This window comes from Bos mutus, chromosome 7, assembly GCF_027580195.1.
Source record: "Bos mutus isolate GX-2022 chromosome 7, NWIPB_WYAK_1.1, whole genome shotgun sequence".
NCBI lineage: Eukaryota > Metazoa > Chordata > Mammalia > Artiodactyla > Bovidae > Bos > Bos mutus.
Window position 1 is genome coordinate 48,548,627 of NC_091623.1, and position 21,189 is coordinate 48,569,815.

The 21,189-nt window shown below is 41.2% G+C and overlaps 1 protein-coding gene across 1 annotated transcript in view; it reads left to right on the forward strand.

The window, feature by feature from the left end:
- OBSCN (obscurin, cytoskeletal calmodulin and titin-interacting RhoGEF) overlaps positions 1-21,189 on the forward strand; it is a 236,110-nt gene that overhangs the window by 102,440 nt on the left and 112,481 nt on the right. Inside the window, 2 exon segments of the mRNA XM_070373477.1 lie at positions 2,539-2,814; positions 8,431-8,706. Of these exon segments, the coding sequence (XP_070229578.1) occupies positions 2,539-2,814; positions 8,431-8,706 (552 nt within the window).

Consider the following 21,189-nt stretch of genomic DNA (forward strand, 5'->3'; position numbering starts at 1 on the left):
ACCATCGTGATTATCTTGGTCATGAAGATCTTTTTTGTACAGTTCTTCTGTGTATTCTTGCCACCTCTTCTTAAACTCTTCTGCTTCTGTTAGGTCCCTACCACTTCTGTCCTTTATTGAGCCCATCTTTGCATGAAATGTTCCCTTGGTATCTCTAATTTTCTTGAAGAGATCTCTAGTCTTTCCCATTCTGTTGTTTTCCTCTCTTTCTTTGCATTGATCACTGAAGAAGACTTTCTTATCTCTTCTTGCTATTCTTTGGAACTCTGCATTCAGATGTTTATATCTTTCCTTTTCTCCTTTGCTTTTCGCTTCTCTTCTTTTCACAGCTATTTGTAAGTCCTCCCCAGACAGCTATTTTGCTTTTTTGCATTTCTTTTCCATGGGGATGGTCTTGATCCCTGTCTCCTGTACAATGTCATGAACCTCCATCCATAGTTCATCAGGCACTCTATCTATCAGATCTAGTTCCTTAAATCTATTTCTCACTTCCATTGTATAATCATAAGGGATTTGATTTAGGTCATACCTGAATGGTATAGTGGTTTTCCCTACTTTCTTCAATTTAAGTCTGAATTTTGCAATAAGGAGTTTATGATCTGAGCCACAGTCAGCTCCTGGTCTTGTTTTTACTGACTATATAGAGCTTCTCCATCTTTGGCTGCAAAGAGTATAATCATTCTGATTTTGATGTTGACCATCTGGTGATGTCCATGTGTAGAGTCTTCTCCTGTGTTGCTGGAAGAGGGTGTTTGCTATGACCAGTGCGTTCTCTTGGCCTAACTCTATTAGCCTTTGCCCTGCTTCATTCCTTACTCCAAGTCCAAATTTGCTTGTTACTCCAGGTGTTTCTTGACTTCCTATTTTTGCATTCCAGTCCCCTTTAATGAAAAGGACGTCTTTTGGGGGTGTTAGTTATAAAAGGTCTTATAGGTCTTCATAGAGCCATTCAACTTCAGCTGCTTCAGCGTTACTGGTTGGGGCATAGACTTGGATTACTGTGATATTGAATGGTTTGCCTTGGAAACGAACAGAAATCATTTTGTCGTTTAGAGTTAGAGTAGCACAATTATAGTATGTTTCTAATTCCAGGTCTGATAAAAATTGCTAGGTGGCTGTGTGTGGGAAAATTATTCAAGATTCTTGAGAGACAGTAAGAATTTGGAATAGAGAGAAAGGAATCAGAGAGAAAAAAAATCAAAGATTAGCAATCAGAATTGAAACCAAATTTCTGTTTGGGTGGTCTGATGGAAGAATAACAGGCAGATTCCAAAGGCCAGGTGCCATCAATACACTGTTTTCTTGAAGGAAAGCATGGTGGGAGCATTCACTGGGACCTGATGTCACAAAGCTACAATTTTGAAGATAAGAGGATCCCAGTGCAGGGATAGTTACCACATCAGAGGGACAGAAGTGAGCTCAGAAATAGTTCCTTGCATAAATGGATTTTTGCACCACCCATTTACCCACCCTCACCTTCCACTTGATACTGTGGTGTCTATTGGAGAAGTTGAGGAAAGTGCTGTCTTCATAAATGGTACTTGGACTGTTTGACCATTCTGAAAACTTAAATTGTACCAGCAGTTCACACCACACACAAAAGTCAACTCAGGATGGGTTAGAACCTCAGTGTAAATGGTAAAACCCAAAATTCCCTTGGATGATAACATGATTTCTTTAAAGACTTAAGTAAGGAAACATTTCTTAAGTACAAACACAAATGCTCCAAACTCAAGGGGCTTTGAAATGGACATTTGACACTATTGGAAGGAAAAAGTTTGATTTAACAGAGGACTCAATCAGAGAGTGAAAATGCAAGTCACATAGTTGGGAACATCCTTAAAACCTATCTATGTGTCATTCTCTGGTATTTAAATGGATAAAGAGTGGCCAGGGGTGAATCGTGAGAACAGAGAGCCTACTATTAGTAGGTGGAGAAAAGATTGGAATGGTTTCACTAGAAAAAAGAAAACAGTAATGGGGAACCCAGTTCTAAGGGGGAAGCTACTTCTTCATTCCTCAGATGATGACAAAGAAAGCCACAGGGAGGTGGAAATACTCCTCCCAGATTGCTACCAGTTGACAATAGTGAGAGTAAGCAAGGGCACCGAGCCTCAGCCATCTCCATGGACTTCAGGTGAAAAGTTCCCTGCATAAGCCTGGGAAGCCTGGAGAAGACTGGGGCATCATGTAGGAAGGTTGGGGGACACTTGCTTTGTTATCCTGAAGATGTCATAAACAGGGAGATGTCTTCTCCAGTGACCTCCAAAGGTCTTCTCCAAAGGTACAATGACCCTTCCCGTGTGGGACCAGCTCAAACAGGTGGACCTGTGGGAAAATGCATAGACTGTGTCACTTGTTCCTGAGAATGTCTGAAGGACCTCTGTAGGGCACAGGACTGGTGCAGAGCCTGGAAAAGTCTCCAGCTTCACTACCTGCATCTGGACCCTCCCAGCTCCCCATCCAGGTCTTCTTTGCCCGTAGCTGCCCTCCTGACTGAGATGGTGTCTCTGACCATGTGTATCCCTCTGTCCGCAGAGCCCTCGGTGGTGTTCGCCAAGGAGCAGCCGGCACACAGTGAAGTGCAGGCCGTGGCGGGGGCGAGTGCCACACTGAGCTGCGAGGTGGCCCAGGCCCAGACAGAGGTGACGTGGTACAAGGACGGCAAGAAGCTGAGTTCCAGCTCGAAAGTGCGTGTGGAGGCCACGGGCCGCGGGCGGCGGCTGGTGGTGCAGCAGGCAGGCAAGGCGGACGCCGGGGAGTACAGCTGCGAGGCCGGGGGCCAGAAGGTCTCCTTCCGCCTGGACGTCACAGGTCAGTCCTGGAGGAGGACGCTGAGCTAGCCTGTTTGCATGTGATAAGGGGACTGGCTTTCAGATATGAGTGCCTTGAACCTTCATCTCTTAAGCCTCCCTGCCTTCTGCATCCCATCTGGAGGCCCATTTTGAGCTGGAAGAGGATGGATGGGGAGAGTGCATATAGAAAGAAGAGGGGTTGTTTCTGTCCCCTGTTGCCAGGCAGTGGGGCCCAGTCACACTGTCTTAGCACCTGCCCAGAGCCTTCCTCTTTTTCCTGATGTCAGGACCCTGGCTCTCCCTGATGCCTGGGGGCTGAGGTAGGCCTGGGGATGTGTGATTTTCCTCCCGCCATGCGTTCTTCTGGAGAGCCAGCACACATCCTCATCAGGCACTTTATGCGAGTTCTCAGTGGGTCAGCTGTTTCAGTTTGATGTATCCCTGACAGTCTTCTTTCACATTCTCTCAGGAGCAAAGTTTGAATGCTCAAACTTGAGGTTTCTGGGAGGTCTTCCCTCTGTTTTCCTAGATACAGGAGGTCAGTGGGAGAATGTTGCTTGCTACTGAGATGGGCAGAGGGAGCTCTGCAGCACAGAGGGCTGGTAGAATGCCTGTAGAAGTTCCCGGCCTTGTGTTCATTGTCAGTGTTGAGCCAAGAAAGCATGGGTGAGTGAGTGTATTCTGGAGGGAGAAAGGCAGTTCTTTTATACCATCCGTGTAATAACGCTCAGTCACATTTTCCCAACAAGTGTTCAGACTCAATTGGTGGTCCTGGGTGTCTATTACTCGGGCTCTACCTGATCTACAGGGCTGAGATAGACAAGATATCTTTCCCCTGGGGTTTTCCTGGCAGATTCTTACCCAGAACACTTGAGAGTTCCTGTTAGCAAGAGATAGCTGAATTCACTAAACCAGAATAAGAGAAAATTTTGGCCACACAGTAATGCGTGGAATTATTTTATGGCAGAATTTTGGCTTATAAATCTTTAGATATTCTGGGTTAGCAATTTTCACATGGATAAGTAAACTCCCTGAACACAGATGTAGCAAAATCTAGTCCATGTTTTGTTGTAATGTGTGCACAAAATTTATGAAAATAGAGAAGATTGCAAATTGATCAGTTCCTAGAAAACTATGTCAAAACTCACAAAATGGAAAACAAGCAAGTTGTAAAGACCCCAGAATTTTAAATAAATGGAACCATAATAAACAATCTTCTCACAGCAGAATGTCTAAACCTACTTGCTCTGTTGTTAAATTGTACTGAGTATTCTGGTAAGAAATTATCCCATGTTCACAGAGATTCTTCTGTAGTATTGAAAAATGGAGTGCATTCTCTAATTTATCTTACATAGAGAACATATCATTGATACCAAAATCTGACAAGGTAACTATGAAGAAGTAACACTGTTTAATCTGTTGATGATATTAAGGCTAATATCTTCCACAAAATAATAGTAAACTGAATTCAGCAGTTTATTAAGAGGAAAATACAGTACAGCAACAGCTATATTCCAGGAGTGCGAGGTTGGTTTAAAACAAGAATCAGTAGAAAATTTGATGGAAAGCTTAATGCCAATAAAATAAAAGAAAAATGATATGATTTCCCCAATAAATGGAGAATAAAAATACTCAGTAAAATATAGCTACATATATCCAAGAGAAATACTTGATAAAATTGAGCATTAATTCCTGCCATAAAATTCTTACCAAAGTATAAGGATTCTTCTTTTATTTAATAATTGGCAGTATAGAGAAAAACTGGCTATCCTCGTCCATAAAGTGAAACCTTGAAGGCACTGCCTTTGCAGTAGGGAACAAGATAAGAAAGCCAGTTGTCACCACTTTGATGCTGCATTTACAACACACTAAGGAGGGAAATAAAAGATTAAAAGTTAGAAAAATAAAAATGAAACATGCAGATGATATGATTAGCAATTTAGAAAATCTAGAAACGTTGATTACTATACTTAGTAAGAGAATTGGTAAACATCACTGCATACAAAAACAATTTACAGAAAACAATTCTGTATCTATATATCAGAGACAAACAACTGGAAAATGAAATTTAAAAGAATGGCAATAAAAGGTCTTGAGGACTTTGTGAAAGTATTAATATTAAGCATTGCATAGAGGCAGGAAACAGATATAAATAAATGTATACCAATCTATGGAACTCAGAGACATTCACTTCCCATTAAATGCCAAATCACAGTTCTTTGGGGTATTAGAATATTGACAACTTGATTGCAACGGCCAAAGAGAACCAAGTGAGTTTTAACAAAATGAGGATATTTGCTCCAACCTAATCATGACTTAAAAAAAAAAAAGTTACAGCAATTTAGACAAGTGGGTCTCAATGCAGATAAATAGCCCAAAGGAATGGGATGGTGAACTCACACTGAAGTGTAGAGAAGGGAGGATCTTATCATCACTGATCGTAAGGCCCATAACCATACGGAAAAATAAAATAACATTGGAATCTACCTCCTACCACACAAAGAACCAACTCCAGGCAGGTTAGAGACCTCTGTGTGAAAGGTAAAACAAGCTTTTATCTGATAATAAAGATTATTTAATGACCGCGGGATAATGAAAGATTTTTAAACAGATCATATATGCAGAAACCACCAAGGACAAACTGATATATTTGCCTTAATTAAATAACTTAATCTCACCAGAAACATTATTTTAAAAATGAAAAAGAGCACAAAAATGGGAGGACAGATAAACACAACAACACGTTTTCACTCTCCTCTTTCACTTTCATCAAGAAGCTTTTCTCTTCCTCTTCACTTTCTGCCATAAGGGTGGTGTCATCTGCATATCTGAGGTTATTGATATTTCTCCCGGCAATCTTGATTCCAGCTTGTGCTTCTTCCAGTCCAGCGTTTCTCATGATGTACTCTGCATATAAGTTAAATAAGCAGGGTGACAATATACAGCCTTGATGTACTCCTTTTCCTATTTGGAAGCAATCTGTTGTTCCATATCCAGTTCTAACTGTTGCTTCCTGACCTGCATATAGGTTTCTCAAGAGGCAAGTCAGGTGGTCTGGTATTCACATCTCTTTCAGAATTTTCCACAGTTTGTTGTGATCCACACATTCAAAGGCTTTGGCATAGTCAATAAAGCAGAAATAGATGTTTTTCTGGAACTCTCTTGCCTTTTTGATGATCCAGCAGATGTTGGCAATTTGATCTCTGGTTCCTCTGCCTTTTCTAACACCAGCTTGAACATCTGGAAGTTCACGGTTCACATATTGCTGAAGCCTGGCTTGGAGAATTTTGAGCATTACTTTAGTAGCGTGTGAGATGAGTGCAATTGTGCAGTAGTTTGAGCATTCTTTGGCATTGCCTTTCTTTGGGATTGGAATGAAAACTGACCTTTTCCAGTCCTGTGGCCACTGCTGAGTTTTCCAAATTTGCTGGCATATTGAGTGCCGTACTTTTACAGCATCATCTTTCAGGATTTGAAATAGCTCAACTGGAATTCCATCACCTCTACTAGCTTTGTTCATAGTGATGCTTTCTAAGGCCCACTTAACTTCACATTGCAGGATGTCTGGCTCTAGGTGAGTAATCACACCATCATGATTATCCGGGTCATGAAGATCTTTTTTGTACAGTTCTTCTGTGTATTCTTGCCACCTCTTCTTAAGCTCTTTTGCTTCTGTTAGGTCCATACCATTTCTGTCCTTTATTGAGCCTATCTGCAGGAAATGTTTCTTTGGTATCTCTAATTTTCTTGAAGAGTTCTCTAGTCTTTCCCATTCTATTGTCTTCCTCTTATTTCTTTGCACTGATCACTGAGGTAGGTTTTCTTAACTCTCCTTGCTGTTCTTTGGAACAGCATTCAAATGGGTATATCTTTCCTTTTCTCCTTTGCTCTTCGCTTCTCTTCTTTTCACAGCTATTTGTGAAGACTCCTCAGACAGCCATTTTGCTTTTTTGCATTTCTTTTTCTTGGGGATGGTCTTGATCCCTGTCTCCTGTACAATGTCATGAACCTCCATCCATAGTTCATCAGGCAGTCTGTCTATCAGATCTAGTTCCTTATATCTATTTCTCACTTCCACTGTATAATCTTAAGGGATTTGACTTAGGTCATACCTGAATGGTCTAGTGGTTTTCCCTACTTTCTTTAGTTTAAGTCTGAATTTTGCAATAAGGAGTTCATAACCTGAGCCACAGTCAGGTCCTGGTCTTGTTTTTGCTGACTGTATAGAGCTAATTCATCTTTGGCTGCAAACAATATAATCAATCTGATTTTGGTGTTGACCATCTGGTGATGTCCATGTGTAGTCTTCTCTTAAAGAGGAGAGCCAAAAAGTTGGCTTAAAGCTCAACATTCAGAAAACTAAGATCATGGCATCTGGTCCCATCACTTCATGGCAAATAGATGGGGAAACAGTGGAAATAGTGGCTGACTTTATTTTGAGGGGCTCCAAAATCACTGCAGATGCTGACTGTAGCCATGAAATTAAAAGACGCTTACTCCTTGGAAGAAAAGTTATGACCAACCTAGACAGCATATTAAAAAGCAGAGACATTACTTTGCCAACAAAGGTCTGTCTAGTCAGAGCTATGGTTTTTCCAGTACTCATGCATGGATGTGAGAATTGGACTATAAAGAAAGCTGAGCACCAAAGAATTGATGCTTTTGAACTGTGGTGTTGGAGAAGACTCTTAAGAGTCCCATGGACTGCAAGGAGATCCAACCAGTCCATCCTAAAGGAAATCAGTCCTGAGTGTTCATTGGAAGGACTGATATTGAAGCTGAAACTCCAATACTTTGGCCACCTGATGTGAAGAGCTGATTCATTTGAAAAGACCCTGATGCTGGGAAAGATTGAAGGCAGGAAGAGGGGATGACAGAGGATGAGATGGTTGGATGGCATCACTGACTCAATGAACATGAGTTTGGGTAAACTCTGGGAGTTGGTGATGAACAGGGATGCCTGGCGTGCTGCAGTCTATGGAGTCACAAAGAGTTGGACACAACTGAGCAACTGAACTGAACTGAACTGAACCATCAACACAGTATAACATTTAATTATATAAAGAGCTCCTAAATGAATCTGGAAAAAACAGACTGCAAATTTTGAAAATTGTACAAAACTTGAACCACAGAAGGTTAAACTACAGAATAACTGTAAAACTCATATTCTTCAGTTTGTGAATCATTAGTACCATGCAACAGATAGCCACAGTGGTGTAGCTTCACTCCCATCAGGTTGCTAACAGCTGACAGCACTGAGAGTGTGGTTAGGGTGGAGCCTCAGGAGCTCTCATTCACTGCAGATGAGAACGTGCCCTGTACAGTTGTATGGGAAGGACTCTGGCCTCCCATAGGAAGGTTGAGGACTCTGCAGTTCTTCTTCTAGAAGATCTGCATGAGAGAATTCTTTCACAGCTTCTCAATGGAACAGCCTCCACAGATCAGGGGTGGAATATAGAAATAAATTGTGTTGCTTGTTGCTGAGAAGGTGGTGGAGTTTCTCTAGGTCACAGAACTGGTGCAAAGCCTGGAGAAGTTTCCTGTCTTCTTGCCCCCTGTTTAATCATTCTTTCCTTAGTGTTGCATCTTGACATAGATGGGGTCTCTGACCCTGTGTATCCGCCTCTGTCCCCAGAGCCCTCGGTGGTGTTCGCCAAGGAGCAGCCGGCATGCAGTGAAGTGCAGGCCGTGGCGGGGGCAAGTGCCACGCTGAACTGCGAGGTGGCCCAGGCCCAGACGGAGGTGACGTGGTACAAGGACGGCAAGAAGCTGAGTTCCAGCTCGAAAGTGCGTGTGGAAGCCAAGGGCTGCACCAGGCGGCTGGTGGTGCAGCAGGCAGGCAAGGCGGACGCTGGGGAGTACAGCTGCGAGGCCGGGGGTCAGAAGGTCTCCTTCCGCCTGGACGTCACAGGTCAGTCCTTTGTGGTACTTAGTCTTGTTTGGAGATGGTGGTTGAATTGCATTAGGCCCTGATGCTCTCTCATTAGACGTCATCTTTTCAGGCCTCCCATCCTCCTCCCTCCTATTTTCATGCCCGTGACTGGGCCAAGGAAGACAAAGTAGAAAGGGTGTGTATGAGAGGAAGAGGGCTGTTCTTGAACACCTTGTGGTGTTTCCATAGAGTCGTGTTTAATCACACATCCTGAGCGTGATTAAACCTGCCCAAAACCCCTGTCATGTTTCTTGGTGTCCAGGACTGTGGCTCTGTTGGATGCTTGAATTCTGAAATAGACCAGTCATCTCACACCTGAGTTATGTGACTGCTTTTTTGGATGTCTGGGTATGCCCTCTCTTAGAACCATACTGGGGTTCTCACTAGTCAGAGACACTTGCATCTCTTTGTATAAGGTTGACTAAACTTTGGGTTATTCATATTTTCTTTAAGACCCTCATGTACATTTATGTATAGGAATGCCTAGGAGATATTGTGGATTTGGTTCCAGGTCACTGTAATAAAGTGAACATGCAACCCACTCCAGTATTCTTGCCAGGAGAACCCCATGGACAGAGGAGCCTGGTGGGCTGCTGTCCATGGGGGTTGCACAGAGTCGGACACCACTGAAGCGACTTAGCATGCATGCATGATTGCAATAAAGTGACCTAACAGATTTTTTGTTTTTCCAGTGCATATAAAAGTTATATTTACGCTATACTATAGTCTGTTAAGTGTGCAATAGCATAATGTTTAAAAATGTACATACTTGAGGCAAAAAATGCTTTATTGCTAAAAATTGTTAACCATCATATGAGCCTTCAGTGAGTAGTAGTAACATCAGAGACCATTGATCAAAGATTACCATAGCATATATCTGTTCAGTTCAGTTTCTCAGTCATGTCCGACTCTGCAGCCCCATGGACTGCAGCACACCAGGCTTCCCTGTCCATCACCAACTCCTGGAGCTTACTCAGACTCATATCCGTAGAATCGGTAATGCATCCAACCATCTCATCCTCTGTTGTCCCCTTCTCCTCCTGCCTTCAGTCTTTCCCAGCATCGGAGTCTTTTCAAATGAGTCAGTTCTTTGCATCAGGTGGCCAAAGTATTGGAGTTTCAGCTTCAGCATCAGTCCTTCCAATGAATATTCAGGACTGGTTTCCTTTAAGATGGTAATGAAAAAGGTTGAAATATTGCAAAGATTACCAAAATATGCCACACAGACATGAAGTGAATAGATGCTGTTGGGAAAATGGCAGTGAAAGCTTTGTTTGATGCAGGGTTGTCAAAAACCTTCGATTTGTACAAAATGCAAGAATATCTGCCAACCTCAACAAAGTGCAATAAAACAAGGTGTGGCTGTAGAAGTTGTCTGCGCTCCCATTTGTAACAAAATCTAGATATGTTTTCCTGCAGTGTTTGTGGGAAATAAAAAAGACCAGAGGACTGGTAGGTATGTGTCTGAGACATGCACATGTGAGGTCTGGAATTCATATCTTGTTGTTAGACCATTCTGTGTCAGAATTCTTCTTGGAGTTTGATTTATAAATTTAGAAATGGAAAGAAATAAGTAGCCTAAGCTATATCAGTACACTTTGTTAAAGATGAGTCCTTATAGTAGCAGCCATTTACTGATAAGTTGGCATTTATTCTACAGCACATCCTGAGGAGTGTGTGTCTGTACCACTCTGGCAGGTTCATGGAGAAGTCTGATAACAATTTCCTTTTGTTAAGTGGATCTCAACATTAGAGAGATGTGGGTGATGGTATTATATTACATACATGTAACAGTTTGGTTGTATGCTGGTATATTAATGATTTGTGGGTGAGTACAGATAACTAAAATATTTATGTATCTTCCTAAAATGGTTTTTAAGAGACTAAGTTATTTTATGGTAATAATTCTGAAATTTTCAACAACTTGATCAAATGTTAGAAAACCATATGAAAAAGTCACACAAGAAGAAATAGATAACTGAAATAGTCCTATGGAAATTTTAAAATTGGGCTATAACTGCTTTACAGTGTTGTCTTGGTTTCTGCCATTCCAGTTCAGTTCAGTTGCCAGTCATGTCCAACTCTTTGCAACTCCATGGACTGCTGCACACCAGGCTTCCCTGTCCATCACCAACTTCTGGAGCTCGCTCAAACTCATGTTCATTTAGTCGGTGATGCCATCCAACCATCTCATCCTCTGTCATCCCCTTTTCTTCCTGGCTTCAATCTTTCCCAGCATGAGGGCCTTTTCCAATGAGTCAGCTCTTCACATCAGGTGGCCAAAGTATTGGAGCTTCAGCTTCAGCATCAGTCCTTCCAATGAATATTCAGGACTAATCTCCTTTAGGATGGACTGGCTGGATCTCCTTCCAGTCCAAGGGACTCTCAAGAGTCTTCTCCAACACCACAGTTCAAAAGCATCAATTCTTGGGTGCTCAGCTTTCTTTATAGTCCAACTCTCACATCCATATATGACTACTGGAAAACCATAGCTTTGACTAGATGGACCTTTGTTGGCAAAGTAATATCTCTGCTTTTTAGTATGCTGTCTAGGTTGGTCATAGCTTTTCTTCCATAGCATTTCTGCCATAAAACAGTGCAAATCAGCCATAAGCGTGTGTATATATATCCCCTTCCTCTTGAGACTGCCTCCCACTGCCCTCTCCCATTGCTCCCCTTAGATCATCACAGAGCACCAAGCTGGCTCCCTGTGCTGGACAGCAGCTTCCTGCCAGCTCTCTATCTCACACATGCTAGGGCATACACATTGGTGTTACTCTCTCAGTTGGCCCCTCTCCTCCCCCTCACCCCCCCACAAGTCCATTCTCTGTGTCTGCATCTCTGTTCCTGCCATGCAAATAGGTTCATCACTATCATTTGTCTAGATTCCATAGATGTGTTAATATATAATATTTGTTTTTCTCTTTTTGACTGACTTCATGCTGTATGTCAGGCTCTAGGTTCACTCACGTTACTGCAAACAACTCAATTTTATTCCTTTTTATGCCTAAGTAATATTCCATTGTGTATATGTACCACATCTTCTTTATCCAGTCATCCGTCTATGGATATCTAGGTTGCTTCCATGTTTTGGGTGTTGTATATAGTATTGCAGTGAACACTGTGGTATATATGTTTTTTTGAGTTATGGTTTTCTCAGGTATATGCCCAGAGAAGGCAGTGGCACCCCACTCCAGTACTCTTGCCTGGAAAATCCCATGGGCGAAGGAGCCTGGTAGGCTGCAGTCCACGGGGTTGTGAAGAGTCGGACACGACTGAGTGACTTCATTTTCACTTTTCACTTTCATGCATTGGAGAAGAAAATGGCAACCCACTCCAGTGTTCTTGCCTGGAGAATCCCAGGCATGGGGGAGCCTGGTGGGCTGCCGTCTATGGGGTCGCAGAGAGTCGGACACGACTGAAGCTACTTAGCTGCAGCAGCAGGTATATGCCCAGTAGTGGGATTGCTGGGTCATATGGTAGTTTGATATTTAGTTTTTTAATGAACCTCCATACTGTTCTTCAAAGTGGTTGTATCAATTTACATTCCCACCAGTAGTGTAAGAGGTTTCTCTTTTCCCCACACCCTTTCCAGCATTTATTGTTTGGAGATTTTTTTGATGCTGGCCATTCTGACTGGTGTGAGATGATACCTCATTGTAGTTTTAATTTGCATTTTTCTAATAGTGATGTTGAGCATCTTTTCATATGCCTCTTGGCCATCTGTATGTCTTCTTTGAAGAGATGTCTATTTGGGGCTTCTTCCCATGTTTTGATTGGGTGGTTTGTTTTTTGATATTGAGCTCCATGAGTTGCCTGTATATTTTGGAAATTAATCCTTTGTCTGTTGCTTTGTTTGCAAATATTTTCTGCCATTCTGAGGGTCGTCTTTTTGTCTTATTTATGATTTCCTTTGCTGTGCAAAAGCTTTTAAGTTTAATTATATAACATTTGATTTTTTTTCTTTTTCTTTTCATTGTTCTAGGAGGTGTGTCAAAAAAGATCTTGCTGTGGCTTATGTCAAAGAGTGTTTCTCCTGTGTTTTCCTCTAAGAATTTTATAGTGTCCAGTCTTACATTTAGGTCTTTAATTCATTTTGAGTTTATTTTTGTGCATGGTGTTAGGGATTGTTCTGATTTCATTCTTTTACATGTAGCTTTCCCAGCACCACTTATTGAAGAAGCTGTGTTTTCTCCATATTCTCAATATCTCCCAGGTATATTCTTGCCTCCTTTGTCAAAGACGAGGTGCCCATATCTTACCTCTGGGATTTGTATCTTGTCCTGTTGGTCTATATTTCTGTTTTTGTGTCAGTACCATGCTGTCTTGGTGACGGTAGCTTTGTATTATAGTTTGAAGTCAGAGAGCCAGCTCCATTTTTCTGTCTCAAGATTGCTTTGACTCTTTGGGGTCTTTTGTGTTTCCATACAAATTATACAATTTTTTGTTCTAATTCAGTAAAGAATGCCATTAGTAATTTGATAGGAATTGCACTGCAGTTGTAGATTGCTTTGCATAATGTGGTCATTTTCACTGTAAATTGATTCTTCCAATCCAAGAACATGGTCTGTTTCTTCATCTGTTTGTGTCCTCTTGGATCTCTTTCATCGGTGTTTTATAGTTTTGTGAGTACAGATCTTCTGCTCCTTAGGTAGGTTTGTTCCTGGATATTTTATTCTTTTTGTCTTGATGGTAACCAGGATTGTTTTCTTAATTTCTCTTCCTGCTCTTTCATTGTTAGTATAAAGGAATGCAAGAGATTTCTGTGTATTAATTTTGTATCCTGCAACTTTACTAAATTCATTGATCAGGTCCAGTAGTTGGCATCTTTCGAATTTTCTGTGTGTGATAACCTGTCGTCTGCATACACTGACACTTTTACTTCTTTTCCAGTTTGGATTTCTTTTATTTCTTCTACTTCTGTGATTGCCATAGTGAGGACTTCCAAACCTATGTTGAATAAGAGTGGTGAGAGTGGACATCCTTGTCTTGTTCCTAATCTTAAGGGAAGTGCTTTCAGTTTTTCACCATTGAAAATGATGGCTTGCTGTGGGTTTGTTATATATGGCCTTTATTATGTTGAGGTAGGTTCCCTCTATGCCAATTTTCTGGAGAATTTTTATCATAAGTGGTTATTGAATTTTGTCACAAGCTTTTTCTGCCTCTATTGAGATGATCGTATGGTTTTTATTCTTTAATTTGTTAATATGGACATTGATTGATTTGCATATATTGAAGAATCCTTGCATCCCTGGGATAACCGCTTGATCATGATGTATAATCCTTTTAATATATTGTTGGCTTCTGTTTGTTAGTAGTTTGTTAAGGATATTTGTGTCTTTGTTCATCAGTGATATTGGTCTGTAATTTTCTTTTTTTGTGTGATATCTTTTCTGGTTTTGGTATCAGGGTGATAGTGGCCTTATAGAATGAATTTATAAGTGTTTGTGATTCTGAGATTTTTTGGGAAGAGTTTGAGAAGGATAGATGTTATCTCTTCTCTAAAAGTTGGTTCAAATTGCCTGGGAAGCTGTCTGGTCCTCGACTTTTGTTTGTTGGAATATTTTTAATCACATTTTCAATTTCACTACTTGTGATTGGCCTGTTTATATTTTCTAATTCTTCCTGGTTCAGTCTTGAAAGCATGTATCTTTCCAAGAATTTATCTATTTTTTCCAGGTTGTCTTTTTATTAGATTACAGTTGTTTATAGCAGTCTCTATGATCCTCTGTATATCTGTGGTGTCAATGCTAATGTCTTCTTTTTCATTTCTAATTTTACTGAGTCCTCGCTCTTTTTTCTTGGAGTCTGGTTGAAGGTTTATCAGTTTTGTTTACCTTCTCAAGGAACCAACTTTTACTTTTATTGACCTTTGCTCTTGTTGTCTTGTTTCCTATTTCATTTATTTCTGGTCTGATCTTTGTGATTTCGTTTCTTCTATTGACTTTGGGTTTTCTTTCTCCTCTTTCTCCCATAGGTTAGATTGTTAGTTCGAGACTTTTTCTTGTTTCTTGAGGTGGGATTGCACTGCTATGCGCTTCCCTTTCAGAACTGCTTTTACTATGTCTGATAGGTTTTGGGTTGTCATCTTCTCAGCATCGTTTGTTTCTGTGCATTTTTTAATTTCCTCTTTAATTTCTTCAGTGATCTCTTGGTTATTTAGCAGTGCACTGTTTAGCTTTCATGTATTTGTGGGGTTTTTTGTTTTTTTTTTTTTTTTTGCATTTTTTCCCTGTAATTGATTTCTAATGTCATAGCATTGTGGTAGGAAAAAATGCTGATACGATTTCAATTTTCTCAAATTTTCCGAGGCTTGATATATGATCCAAGATGTGGTTTATCCTGGAGAATGTTCCATGTGCGCTTGAGAAAAAAAAAATGTTCTCCTGCTTTCAGGTGGAATGTCGTATAAATATCAATTAACTCCTTTTGGTCTGTTGTGTCCTTGAAAGCTTGTGTTTGCTTAGTTATGTTCTGTTTGGATGATGTTTCCACTGGTATAAGTGGGGAGCTGAAGTCCCCCAATACTAATTGTGTTATGGTTGATTTCCCCTTTTATGGTTGTTAGTGTTTGCCTTATGTATTGAGGTGCTCCTATTTCTATGCATAACTGTTTGTAATTGTTTCATCTTCTTCCTGGATTGAGTCTTTGATTATTATGTAGTGTCCTTCCTTACCTCTTTAACAGTTTGTATTCTAAAGTCTATTTTATCTGATATGAGTATTGCTACTCCAGCTTTCTTTTGATTTCCATTTGCATGGAATATCTTTTTCCGTCTCTCACTTGCAGTCTGCATGTGTCCTTAGGTCTGAAATGGATCTCTCGTAGGCAGCATATACACGGGTCTTGTTTTTGTATCCATTCAGTGTGTCTTTTGGTTGAGGCATTTAATCCACTTACATTTATGTATGATTCATATTTCCTATTACCATTTTCTCTACTGTTTTCTTAATTGGTGTTGAATTCTCTTTGCTTTTCTTATCTGTAAAGCTTTTTATTTATCTGCCAAATCTGAATAAGATCTTTGCTGTATAGTCTTGGCTGTGGGCTTTTTTCCTTTCATCACTTTACGTATATCCTGTCACTCCATTCTGGCTGGCAGAGTTTCTGCTGAAAAATCAGCTGATGGCCATATGGGGACTCCCTTGTATGTTATTTTTTGCTTTTCCACTGCTGCTTTTCATAGTTTTTCTTTGTATTTAATTTTTATTAGTTTGATTATTATGTGTCTTGGTATGTTTCTCTTATCCTACATGGGACTCTCTACACTTCCTGGATTCTGGTTGAGTCTTTCCTTTCCTATGTTAAGGAAGTTCTCAACTATAATCTCTTCAAATATTTTCTCAGACCCTTTTTCTTTCTCTTTTGCTGGGACCCCTATAATTCAAATGTTGGTACATTTAATATAATATTGTCCTAGAGAACTCTGAGACTATCTTCAGTTCTCTTCATTTTTTCCTTTATGCTGCTCCTTGAAAGTTATTTCCATCATTTTATCTTCAGTTCACTTATTCGTTTTTCTGCCTCAGTTATTCTGCTATTGATTCCTTCTAGCATATTTTTAATTTTAGTTACTGCATTTTTCATCACCGTTTGTTCATTCTTTTGTTCTTCTAGGTGTTTGTTTAATACATTTTCTTCTATTTCTGCGATTTTGGATCATCTTTACTATCACTACTGTGAATTATTTTTCAGATAGTTACCTATTTCCTCCTCATTTATTTGATCTTGTAGGTTTTTACCTTGCTCCTTTGTCTGTAACATATATTTTTGTCATCCTATTTTTTTTTTTTTTTTTTATGAGTAGGAATGTGTTCCTTTCTACTGTTTGTTTGGCCTGAGGTTTCTGGCAGTGGAGTTTGCAGGCAGTTGGGTCGAGCTGGGTCTTGGTGTTGAGATGTGGACCTCTGGGAGACCTTACTCTGATTAGTATTCCCTGGGGTCTGAGGTTCTCTATTGGTTCAGTGGTTCAGACTCGGTACTCCCACCACTAGAGCTCATTTCTAATCTCTGGCCCATGAACTGAGATCCCACAAGCCACAGAACACGGCAAAAAAAAAAAAAAAAAAAAAACAGAACAAAAACAAAGAATAAAAATTACAATTTAGAAAACCAGCAGATATATTAGAAAAAATAAGAATATATATGAAACAAACACCAGAAGGTAAAACAGAACTCCAGTAGCAAAGGAGAAAACCAAAAAGCAAACCAAACCAAAACAAAAAGGACCCGAAAAAGCCTTGGCTGTGGAGGGCAGGGCTTAGGCAGGGTGGGGTTTAGGCGTAGGACCCAGGCCAGGAAAGGCCCTAGGTGGGTGTCAGGGTGGCGCCCGGGTTCAGCCTGGCCGGTAGGGGCCCTCTGGAGAGCCTCTGGCCTCACGGTTTAGAGGCCCAGGGCCTCAGCAAGCTCCCTGGAGCTGAGTGACCAGGGATGGAGAATGCTAGATGTGTTTCCCCAGTCCTCCAACCCCTCAGGTCCCTCCTAGTCCCTGCTGATCCCCAGAAGGTAAATGTGTCTCTTAAGGTGTGTAAACCCCTCCCTTTACCCAGCCGCCCTGCGGGTATACCTGCCACGTCCAGCCTCCACTTCTCCTCCCCCGTCGCTACCCACCCCCACCATCCTACCCAGTTGCTCAGGGGTTCCTCTGGTCTTCCTGGGTGTCCAAGGTCCTCCACCAGCATCTGGTAAATATCCTGTTGGTGAGGAGACATGGACTCTGCATCTTCTCTCCCCATCATCTGGGCCCCACTTCCCCTAAAACTTAAATAAATGGGACCAGTAATAAAAAAAAAAAATCATAAAGATCTAAGCCCATTGGTTTGTCGATGAAGTGAAAATGTTAGTCATTCAGCCGTTTCCAACTTTTTGTGACCCCCCTGGACTGTAGCCTGCCTGGCTCCTTTGTCCATGGAATTCTCTTGGCAAAAATACTGGAATGGGTAGCCATTCCCTTCTCCAGGGATAGTCCTGACCCACGGATTGAGCCCAGGTCTCCTGCATTGCAGGCAGATTCTTTACCATCTAAGTCACCAGGGGAACCCTGTTCTATTGATAAAATAATGCCAAATTTCTGTTAAGTAATTATTCCATGTTCACAGAGATTCTAGAGAATAAAACAAGGAGATATACCCTCTAGTTTGATTCGTGTAACTATGGGATAACATAGATACCAAAATATGACAAGGAATGTAAGGAGAATTAAAATTATAGGCCAATATCTTGTGGAGGAAAAGGGGGCAACAGGATGAGATGGGTGGCTGGCATCACTGACTCAATGAACATGAGTTTGTGCAAACTCCGGAAGATAGTGAAGGACAGGGAAGTCTCGTGTGCTGCAGTCTATGGGTCACAAAAACTTGGACACGACTGAGCAACTGAGCAGTAACAACAAATCCTGTGGATGTTGAGGCCTGTATCTTCAACAAAATACTGGCAAAGTCACTGAACAATATATGAAGGTGAGAACGGATTAGGATGAAAGACGTGGTCCAGGCATGCAACATTGATTTAAAATTCTGACCATTAGAAAACCAGTATAATGTATGACATTAACTGATTGGAAGTGAGAAATGATGTGATTTTTCTCAGTAAATGCAGAATAAAAGTTTGATCAATTTTAACACCATAATTTTGTCATCAACTTAGGCCATAAAATTCTATCAATAAACAGACTTTCCCTTACCTTGATAAATGGCACTCTAGAAAACACCAGGCGATGTCACAGTTAAAGTAAAACCTTGAAGGTTTTAATTTGAGTTCGCGAACAAGAGAAGGAAGCCAACTGTCACCACTTCTGTCCAACGCTGCACAAAACAGAAGGGAGGCCAATGAAGTGCAGAAATGCAAAAACATGGTGGGATTCAAAGATGACATGGTTATGGATATAGAAATTTCAAGGATAAGTGATTTGACTTAGAGCATTTGGAAATATAAATGCACACAAATATTAACATGCAGAAAACACTACTATATTTATATACTAATTACGAACAGTTATTTTAAAACAGAATTTTAAAACATTAATAATAGCATCAGAGGTATCATGTTTCTAATTCCGAATATAATGCAAGGTGCTTAATGACTGTGGGGGAGGGGCGCAGTGGGAATAACATTTTTGAGAGATGATAAAGAAGGTCCTAAATAAATGGATAGAAATCCATGAAAGAATCTAGGATGTTCAATAACAGTCTATATCCAAGCAGATGTTCTTTGGGAGGGGAGTATTGAGAATTGACAGTCAAATTCAGTGTGAGCATTTGCTCTATCAATATTAAAAACTATTATAAAACTACAGTAATGTAGAAAGATGGGTCAGTTATCTGACAGTTATCAGACCAGAGGAACAGAGGAGAGGAACAGAAGAGAGAGTTTAGCGAAAGACCTGTCCACAGACAGACCTTTGTTCCACCCCCACTTTTTTTTTTTAAGTGTGGTGGCTGTGCAAGGAGTGGGAAATGATGGTCTTTTTGTAAGAATTTGTTTTTCCATTTGACCATGTAAGGAAAAAAAGTTCATCTGATAACACAAACCACACGGAACCAACTCCAGGTTGGTTAGAGACCTCAGGGTAAGAGATAAAACCATGAAAACTCATAGATGATGACTTAGATTGCCTTGTGGCTTTTGGGTAAGGGGAGATTCCTGACATGGAACAAGAATGACACATTTGACTGCATTAAAGCTAAAAGCTTTACAATAATAATAATAAAAAAAAAAAAAAACTAATAGCTTTCATTAGATTCATTTGGTTCAGTTCAGTCGCTCAGTCATGTCCAGCTCTTTGTGACCCCATGGACTGCAGCACGCCAGGCCTCCCTGTCCTTCACCATCTCCCAGAGCATGCTCAAACTCATGTCCATTGAGTCAGTGATGCCATCCAACCATCTCGATTCATCAGAAGACACCATAAAAGAGTGGCATGCAAGTCACACAGATATGGGAGAGGAAAGCTTTAACATGCAAATAGAAGTCCTAAAAATGAATATGAAAAAGGCAGACAGTGCTGTTGAAAATCAGGCAAGTTCTTTAACTGTGACACCACAAAAGAGCAAATGATGAAAAAAATGACCATAATGACAAAAAAGATTAATAAAGCTGCTCCACTTTGTGGGTCACCAGAACCATACAGGAGACAGCCACAAGAAGTACCACCTCACTTCCACCAGATTGGCAGCAGGTGACATGCTGAGAATAGGCAAGAGGGTGGAGCCTCAGTAATTTTCATGCACTGTGGGTAGGACCGCTCTCCACACAGTTGAGTGGGAGAGACTGGCTTCATCTAGGAAGGTTGAGGCTTTATCTAGGAAGGAGAGTCTGGCTTCATCTAGAAAGTTTGCATAGATCATGACTCCGCCCCCCCCCACAGATCCTATATACAGAGAAGTCTTTTGCAATGTTCTTACTTAGAACTGCCCACTTGGAGCTGTGGCCAAATGGATAGATAAATTGTGTCACCACTGCTGATAGGGTATGGGGCCTCTTGGGCACATATCTAGTGCAGAGCTTAGAGAAGTTTCTAGCCCTCCTACTTCCCTATTTAGTCCCTTCCCCCCCACCTCGCCCCCACCACTGTTGCCTTCCTGCCTTAGATGATCGCGTCTTTGACTTTGTACTTCCCTCCTTGTCCCCAGAGTCCATGGCTGTACGTCATTTGCCAGGGAACAGCCAGTGTTGAGTGAAGGGCATACTGATTGGGGGGACAGCCATGCTGAGCTGCAAGGTGGCCCAGACCCAGAAGGAGGTGAGATGGTTCAAGGATGAGAAGAAGCTGAGTGCCAGCTCAGAAGTGCAGGAAGAGACCCAGGGCCATGCCCAGCGGCTGGTGGTGCAGCAGGCGGGGAAAGCAGACACTGGGAAGTACAGCTCTGAGGCTGGAGGCCGGAAGGTCTCCTTGTGTGTGGATATCACAGGCGGTTCTAACTGAGAGCATTTGGAGGAGACGATGGGACTGACTAATAGACTCACTGCACCCTAGTGCTCTCTACATTAGACTTCTTCTCTTCAAGTCTTCCGTCCCTCCACGTCCTAGTATTATGCCCATGGCTGAGCCAAGGGAATTTAAATTGGAGGGGCATATATATGGAAGGGAGTTTGGCCATTCTTGTAAACTTCAAGTACTGTTTGATGTAACACTTACTCACGTGTCCCAGCAGCTGTGTAGAATCTTCCCCATGTTGAGGACTCTGGAATCCACCTGGTACTTGAGGTTTGAAGTAGATGAGATGTCTCTTACCTGGGAATATGTGCATATCCTTCTGCTGAATGTTTTGGCTGTTCTCACATCCCTCATCTAACATCACATGAGAGTTCTTACTAGTGAGACCTGTTTGAATTTCACTGAACCAAAATTAAAGGGATTTTTTTTTTTCGCACATAATCATGCTTGGAATTTTCTCAAAACTAAAATTTGGTTCATGATAGTTTAGGTGTTCTGGGAGGCTCTTTTCTCTTTCACTTCGTGT